Source organism: Rhagoletis zephyria, unplaced genomic scaffold (assembly GCF_001687245.7).
Source record: "Rhagoletis zephyria isolate East Lansing unplaced genomic scaffold, Rhagoletis_zephyria_1.1 Rzeph_scaffold_01214, whole genome shotgun sequence".
In the NCBI taxonomy this organism is placed as follows: Eukaryota; Metazoa; Arthropoda; class Insecta; order Diptera; family Tephritidae; genus Rhagoletis; species Rhagoletis zephyria.
In genome coordinates, this window is record NW_016158298.1 from 3,107 (window position 1) to 12,031 (window position 8,925).

Here is an 8,925-nt window from a genome sequence, read left to right on the forward strand (position 1 = left end):
CGAACATACTTTTGTATGGAAAAAACGTGAAACACCTTCAACCAAAAAGATTAAGTTTTGTGATCAGTCTGCAAATGTTTTTTGATGTTGGCTGTTGTCTGTCGCTTCGCCTAAACATATGAAAAGAAATTCCAAATAATCGGCGAAAAAAGGCCGATGCTCAATTTTGTGCCGATACTAGCCGATGCCGATGCCGATTAATCGGTCGTACTTTCTGGATTCCCGTATACTATAATCTAAAACATATTGATCAAACTTTATACAAAATATAGAAAAACTCAAAGAATCAAACTTTTTTAATTTTTAATATGAATTTTTATAAAATTTTTGGGTATGTAGTTTATGGCCATGAAATAAATAAAATAAAGTGAACGTTTAAAGCGGATAAGAATTCGTTCAGAAAAAAATTACAAAACCAATACAACAATTTTGTAGGCTATAAACTTTTTCTAAAAATTCAGATTAAAATGTTTGAAATCATGATGAAAGCTTGTCACAGCTGATGAAAAAACACGACCCAATATGAATTCGCCTTGGTACAAATATTTTTTTAATTAATGTAATTATTCACTTTGCAGATCAAATAAAATGAGTGACGACGCAAGTGATAACCGACAAAATAACGGTTCAACTTCATCATCTACACCACCTCTACAACAAGATAGTAATGGCAACATATTGGAGAAAATGCAACAACATGTTCGGACAAACAAAGTCGACGTAGCTATGTGGGCTACGCGCATGCTGACTGTTCTCTTCACAATAAGCTACATTGTACCAATAATAAGGTAGGAATAAAATAATTACAGCATGCAGTTTTATTCAAATTTGCGAATTTTATTTGCAGTAATCAGCAGAGTTCATTCAATAAAGTATTGCTATCAAATGCAGCAACGTCAGCATTACGCCTACATCAGCGTTTACCCTCGTTCACATTTTCGAGGGAGTTTTTGGCACGCCTTTTTATTGAAGATTCTTGCCACTACCTTATGTTTTCGCTTATATTCTTTAACGTACAACCTACACTTCTAATTCTCATTCCAATTGTTCTGTTCGCTGTACTGCATGCGTCTAGTTATTCATTGAAATTACTGGATGTGAGTCTTTTCGCATACATTCTTATTTTCTTTGCTTATATTGATATTTTTTTCACAGATTATTGGACAAAACTCATGGTGGGGGGCAAGATTCTTGATTTCGCTGGTTGAGTTCCAGGCTAGCAATATACTGAAAGCAGCGTCATTCGCGGAGATTTTCATAATGCCTCTGGCTGTAGTATTCACTTTCAGGTAAGTGACTTCAATTCAATTAAGAATCGTTGGCGTGTTACGAGAAAGAAGTTGAAAACTTACATAATAATAATAAAAGATTGGCGCTTACACATAATGTTAGTGTTTGTCCGAGCTTCTTCTCCAATTTGTGGCGTGCGCCTTCATGTTGTCACACAAAGGAGAGGGACCTACAGTTTTACGCCGACTCCGAACGGCGATTGTATTTTTATGAGAAGCTGTTTTTCATGGCAGAAATAGCTCGGAGGTTTGCCACTGCCTGCCGAGGGGCGACCGCTATTAGAAAAACTTTTTTCTTGTGTTTGTAATGTTAGCTGGAACCTGGGCTCGAACCCAGGCCCTGCGGAATGGTACACTACAGCGGGCGCCTTACTTACATAAATTTCCAAAATCAAATCGTAGAAAATTTAATACTGAATGCTTTTTGACATTTGCTTTAGGGACATTCCGAAGTGACGGGTGAGACATTTTAACTCGTTTTTTCTAAAACTTTTATTAAATTCTCTTTAACTATTGATTTGACAAGTGTCAAACTATTAACACTTAAAGTAAGTTACCAGTTTGATACGAAACTGATAAAGTATAAAATTTAATTATACAATTTACACAGAAATTTAACATTTTCCAAGCGTGACGGGTGGGACAACGATGACACCTGCTTCTCTGAGTGTTTGGATTCGTTTCCAAATTTTAGACAAACTATAAATATTTCGTTTTCACAGCGGCTTTCTCGAATGCAGTAAGTGGAATGTTAAGCACCATTTTATTCTTTAATGGCATTCTTATATTTTAAAATAAAGAAAAGCCTATTTTAGCTTGTGACGGATGGGACAACATTTTGTGATGGGTGGGACGAGTAACTATTGAGGAAACATAGTTCGTGAGTAAAATGAACGCTACTGGCTTGATGTGAATATTTATTATATTTTTAATAAGGGGACCTCTTTCGAACAATGGGAAGCTTAAGAATTTGTATCTTACGTTACAAGATTCTTTTTTTGCTGTGACTGGTGGGACATCCAATATGTATTTTTTTAACGCTTATAACTTCTAACCATAAATGTATTTTTCTTATAACTTACCACCATTTTAAAGTTCATGAAATGTTCTCTTTTAGGATAATTATTCTTTGCCTTTTTACCTTTAGAATGCCTTGAAAACTTGATGCAAAAATATTACAGCATATTATACTATGTATGCATTTATAACAATAAAATAGAGAAACTAGAGAAAAATAAAGCGATAAAAATCTATTCCTAAAGGATTATTCTACCTGCTGTTTTTACAGATTTAAGCAAAATTGATGTGATTTATTTTTTTTACCTGAGGTGTCGCCTCCGTTGGAATAGTCCGTTAGTAATGTATATATTTATTTTTATTTCTTGTATGCCCCATATTTATCGCATATTCCGTGCGCGGTATTTTCATCGACTTGCTTCTAGCAGCTCATTGAAATGAAATGCGCCTCTAAAAGAAAAACTTCGTTTACTTCTTTGTTTAACACTCACGGTGTCCTTGAACCAGATTCAACTGAATCGGTCTGGAACGATGGAATTTCCGATTGGACTATATTGGGGGAGTGTTCCTGAGTCAGAATACGTGAAGTTCAAAATCGTGCCAAGTGCCGATTACAAAAACGGTAACTTTTTCGATTTTCAGATAGGTTTTCGATAAGGTTCTAGATGAATGATTATATATATTTACATATATACAAGTCAATTGTATACATACTTGTATATATATGTGCAGGCCCGACTATAGGGGGGGGGTTTTTCCCCCCGGTCCCGGATTTTTCCTTAAATTTAGTTGGAAGATAAAAATTATAAAATTTTATTAAATTTGATTATTTAATATTCACATAGCTTTTATAATATCCAATAAATGCGAAAGCGCGTGTCTAGATGCACATGGTGTGGTAAGGTCATTTCCGTGCTAGTCAAAGCGACCGCCAATCCGGCCTAATGTGAAACATAGAAAGGTTCCGAAGTCAACACGTGTTGTCTAAATGTTGTCATCTCAATGATTTTCCCATGGTTAATCAAACATTTTGAGCTCGAAATTGTAAAGCGACCTTCAAAGAGATTCTAGGGGAAAATCAGAAATCAACAGAAGACGATTTTCTTGCATACAGCCAATCTGAGCTTAAAAGAAGGCATTTGACTAAAACAATAAAATCTATTTTACGCATTCACTGGATCCGTACAACAGTATAGAAAAACAAATTCTGCCTTTAGACGAAGTTTTCCCGCTTGCCGCGATTTTGAACTTCACGTATTCTAACTCGGGACACTCCCCCAAAATAGTCTGATCGGAAATTCCATCGTTCCAGACCAATTCAGTTGAATCTGGTTCAAGGATACCGTGCACCTATAGCATGAACACAATCACTCTTTGAGAAAGTAAGATTTGAAGACAGCTTTATCGTCTGTATTAAATTTTCAGATTATTTTTGGTTTATTTTTAGTTATTATCTGGGCTTGGATTTAATGAAATGACATACTATTTCTAAAGCTTCAAGGGCGTTCTATAGATGTATAGAATTTGTTCGCCTTGAATTCCAAAAATTAAAACTTTATAGGTAATTTTTTGCCAGTTTGGATTTCTTTCAGTTATTTTTGGTCATTTTGACCTATTTTATTCAGGAAGCTGTTAAATTTATTAATTTCAAGAAGCTGTTAAATTTATTAAATTTATAGAAATTGATTATACTTTCCAACACTCAGCCTTTTTTATCATTCATTCATTAATTTTTTAGTGAAATATTTTCCTAGTATTTATCACATTTTGCAGATTATTGTACATAGTTTTCGTTTCTTTTAGCGAAACAGCGTTGTTCTATTATCTGGTCTAAATGAAGTTTTTCCCTCTTTTGCCTACACTAATTTTTTCGACTGAAATCCCTATGGGTAGGGAATTATCTCTACATGTACCAACACTGATTTGTCATAATTTATTACAACTAACTATTACAAATTTCTAGGGGTCTTCATCAAAAGTGATAAACTCTTGATGAACTTGATAAAGTGATAAATTTATCATTTTGATAAATGAACTATCAAGCTTTGTATCTATTTAACCAAAGTTTATCACTTTATTAAACGACTTTGGTGGATAAATATATACATTTTATCAAAATTCAACCCTTACAGGTTCCCAGATAGTCGCTTTGGAACACATAAAAGCAAATGAACACAATGTACGAGGTAAGAATGAAACGTAACTAGCCATATAAGTTAAATAATAAACAGTTTTATGCAATTATTTACCAAGGTGGGTTCATGAAAAAAGGCGGATAAACTGATAAATTTAAGCAATTTATCCCTTTATCACTTTAGATGAAGACCTCTTCTGTGTTATTAAAATTAGCTATAGCGAGTCATAAAAAGTCACTGTTATTTAAAAATTGCTATCACTCCTTTCACTTATACTGAAAAATCGCTATTTCGCCCATCACTAATTTGTAGCTACCATACGAAAAACGAAAAATCCACCTGCTGCAACCATTGCGGAAACATCTGCAGCATTACCTGCTATCAGTTGTTTTTCGAAAACAACTGAATGAAGGAAAACAAAGTGGAAAGGAATTAAAAAAACACTCATCAAGTGCTTATTTATAGTAAAATTGTTTGATTAGCTTTTACCCGCGGGCTTCACCCCACGCCAGAAGGAATTAAAGGGGTCATGCGACTTGTGGTTCCGAAGTTATGTCTGAAAAAAAATTCCAAGCCTATGATAAGTACTACGCCCCCTTTTACCAACTCATTTATATATACCTTACTATAAGCACCTACCATAGATATGTCTGCATACCAAATGTGATGTTTATGTGACTTATGGTTCCGAAGTTATAACTGGTAAAATATTCCACGCCTTTGGGATTTGCCGCCCTTTTCACAGTCTCATTTATATATATACCTTACTATAAGCACCTACCATAGATATGTCTGCATACCAAATGTGATGTTTATGTGACTTATGGTTCCGAAGTTATAACTGGTAAAATATTCCACGCCTTTGGGATTTGCCGCCCTTTTCACAGTCTCATTTATATATATACCTTACTATAAGCACCACATTTCAAGTTCATGTGCCTTATGTTTCCGAAGTTATGACTGACTAAAAATTCCACGCCTATGTTATCTGCCACGCCTCCTTTTACAAACTCATTTATATATACCTAGGGTTCAATCGATACAAGTAAATACTCGATACTTTTCTTTTGATACCAAGTATTTTTTTTACTCGATACCTTTTGGTTCGGTATCGAGTAAGTATCGAAAAAAAAGTACTTGGTATCGAAAGAGCAATTTCTACTAGTTTTATCATTGCAACGGCAACTCAACAAATGACGCCCGTTATTAAAGTTTTCGCGAAAAGTGCGGTCATGTAGTAGAGAAAGTAGAAATCGCGAAATAGCATTTAGAAAAGTTGTTGTTTCTTGGCAGTGTGCCCCAAAAGCTATCTTTTCATTAATATTTCGTGAATAATATACTTATATGAAGTCATATATGTAATTATAACTAATATTGTTCCTCAGCAATGTACCAAAAGAAACAATACAATTTTTTTTTTCATAAATAGTTTGTAAACGATGCAGTGCGCTGTTTACTTATAGGGGTGACCTTATGGATAAGTGTCGGATTTTTATTTTTATTTTCAAATTAATTTTAGTTACTTTTTTATAAAAAATATAGTTCATTCTATAACAAAAACCATGTAAATCCAAGTTTAAAATTTTGTACAAAAATTAAAAGAAAATCAAAGCTTCACCAAAATTAAACACTTTTTATTTAGAATAAAGTGTGGAATTTTGATGAAAACGTACTAGCGCAAAAGAGAAAGCACAAGTTGTCCTTCTTATTATTTACGTTCTTTGATAAAACTTTGTTGATTTGCTTTTAATTTTTGTACAAAGTTTTGAACTTGGATTAACAAGGTTTTTGTTATGGAATGAACTATATTATTTATAANTTTTTATTTAGAATAAAGTGTGGAATTTTGATGAAAACGTACTAGCGCAAAAGAGAAAGCACAAGTTGTCCTTCTTATTATTTACGTTCTTTGATAAAACTTTGTTGATTTGCTTTTAATTTTTGTACAAAGTTTTGAACTTGGATTAACAAGGTTTTTGTTATGGAATGAACTATATTATTTATAAAAAAGTGAATAAAACTAATTTGAAAATAAAAACCAAAAATAAAAATCCGAAACTTATCCATATTGGGTTACCTATACACTCATATGACTGAAAAAATGATAACCAATACTGTTCCGTAGTAATGTGCCACAAATATTAATTAATAATTATTTTGTAATATACGTTTTCTATACCAGCAAATTTATTGGCTTTTTATTTGATTTTGACATACAATGTTTTAAACCATGATAAGACGTAATCATACGACCTTTTACAACAAAAAAGGGAAGTATCTCTCGAAAGAGAAGATGAAAACAATTCAAGTAAGTACTCGATACTTTTCCGATACTGAGTAGGTATCGATACTTTCAGTCTTTTGAGTACAAGTACTCATTAGAGTGATACCTTAGTGGTATTGATTGAACCCTATATATACCTTAAGATGCATCTACCATAGATATGTTTGCATACCAAATTTCAAGTTCATGTAACTTACGGTTCCGAAGTTAGAACTGATTAAATAATTCACGCCTAGGTGCCAATCCCCCATTTTCCAATATCGCCAATTTTTTCCCATGATTATGGAATTAATTTTATTTATCTCGACAGCAAGTTCCAATGCTCTACCACAAATATATCAATAGATATACAACATGAAAATTTTAGATAGTATAGGAGGTGCCACGCCCTCTTTTCCAGTACTGCCCATTTTTCTCTATGCCTATAACCTTCCCGGGATAAAAGCAAATAAGTGTGCAAAGTTTCGTGCGATTCCGTGCCGCTGTTCAGAAGTTATAAGGTAATAAACAAACAGACATTCACATTTATATATATATAGAAGATTGTTTGATTTGCATTTACAATTATAGCAGCGGTGTAAGAGCCTGCTATGGGAATGATTTCACAAAGATATGCGCAGCTGTCGGGCATAGTAACCATGGGCGCATCTATGTCAGCTTCTGGTTGAATTGTTGAACCACAAGCCAGAACTCCTCCTATGCCTGAAGAACTGGTTCTCAATCCAGTTAATGCAATAACAACTTCTTCCAAGCCATTGAAAATATGCACTTTGTTAGGTCCACCACCTGTTTCGCGCTTAGGAATTATAACCCTTACTAAGTAGAATTCTCATTTCTGTGTTGCCGGAGAAGAGGGGCTTCCGCATGCCAAACGTATACAACATTTATTGTGCATATAACTCCGGCTACGCCATCCACAGTATTTTTGCGCAGAATCCACATCGAAATTTACAAAAAAGTGCATAGTGCAAACTGAATTTATTAATAAACTAGTGGTCGGAAATTTGAAATATTTGTTTTAAATAGAAGCTGAATCCTTTGATTACACGTGTATGTTAAAGTTTTTGTATTCGGGCTATGCGTTTGGACACAACAACCGAAAATCATTGTACAAATACCTAAACCGGGCCCAAGTTTCTCGATAAGAGGCAACAAAGATTCTTTTTTATTCATTTATATAAAGCAGTGGATAAAAATACACGTATATGCGAAAGGCAAATTCATCTGTTTAAAGGAACACAACTAATATTTCCTGCAAACACACATCGATTTACATCTTTTATTTCGCCTCCGACAGACACAGAATTGTTTTCGTAAAAAATTACGCAAAAAAGCTGTGAATTTCTTACTCGTTCGTTTTTAGGCATGCCATTGCTACGAATTTCGAAAGTTAAGAAAATGCGATTCGGATTGCATCATACTATTTCTACGATTCATAGCAAAATCCGAATACGAAAGGGTTGCAGAATAGGGGTGTTAGTTAAGGCTGCAGTTTCACCCACTGAGGCTCTGAGAGTCCACAGTTATTAGGATAACATTCGCAGACCGATCAGCCGATAATAAATGGATAACAGAACACACCAAACAAGTGATGAGAGCATATGAAATTTTTATATGTTGTTCTGGTAACGATTTCAAGTCTAAAATTAAAATGGCAGATCGAAATTCCGGTATTAACTACCTGATATCGTGTAGTTTGCGGCTAAATTTATTTTATTATGAATTTCTCTAATACAAATATTGAATAACTTAGATGTGTAGAGACCAACCCTAACACTTGTATTAACTATAATCAAAACAAACTCTGTTGTTTTCGTTTCTTAACTCACCACTGCTCTGGCAGAGCATAGCCATATCTTCGGCTTCATACACATACACACGTACGTACATTTTTACATTGCACATATTTTGCACATTTATACATGTTAACATGGAACACGTTAACATTTGCTGATCGCCACTTTTAGTGATCAGCAAAAGCACAATAATAAGAGCGGAAGTGCAGCTTGGGTTGCACAACGTTTCCCACAGCAAAAGCCAGACGCACCGTCAGCAACAGGAAGCCACCGTCAATAGGCGCAGCCCAGTTTTGCAATTCAGAGAATCAGCGTCAACGATTGGCCGGTGCTAGTAAGTTAGCTTTTAAGTAATTCCAATTGTAAAATTTAGTCTTAGTCTTGCTGCTTATCAATAAAGGTTG

The 8,925-nt window shown here is 34.2% G+C and overlaps 1 protein-coding gene across 4 annotated transcripts in view; it reads left to right on the forward strand.

Moving 5' to 3' along the window:
• The first annotated feature begins 553 nt into the window (after positions 1 to 553).
• The window catches only part of Kr-h2 (transmembrane protein 33-containing Krueppel homolog 2), a 76,428-nt gene continuing 68,056 nt past the window's right edge, over positions 554 to 8,925 (forward strand). The window contains exons 1-6 of one of the 4 annotated variants that reach the window (XR_001847579.1): positions 554 to 788; positions 848 to 1,097; positions 1,156 to 1,289; positions 1,900 to 2,028; positions 2,090 to 2,169; positions 2,226 to 2,471. Coding sequence is in view for 1 of the 4 variants with exons in the window: in XM_017616495.1 (XP_017471984.1) it covers positions 589 to 788; positions 848 to 1,097; positions 1,156 to 1,289 (584 nt within the window). In the remaining 3 variants the exon portion in view is untranslated. Of the gene's footprint in view, positions 789 to 847; positions 1,098 to 1,155; positions 1,290 to 1,899; positions 2,029 to 2,089; positions 2,170 to 2,225; positions 2,472 to 8,925 lie in introns of those variants that run through there. The other 3 variants (XR_001847580.1, XR_001847581.1, XM_017616495.1) reach the window with 3 other exon arrangements.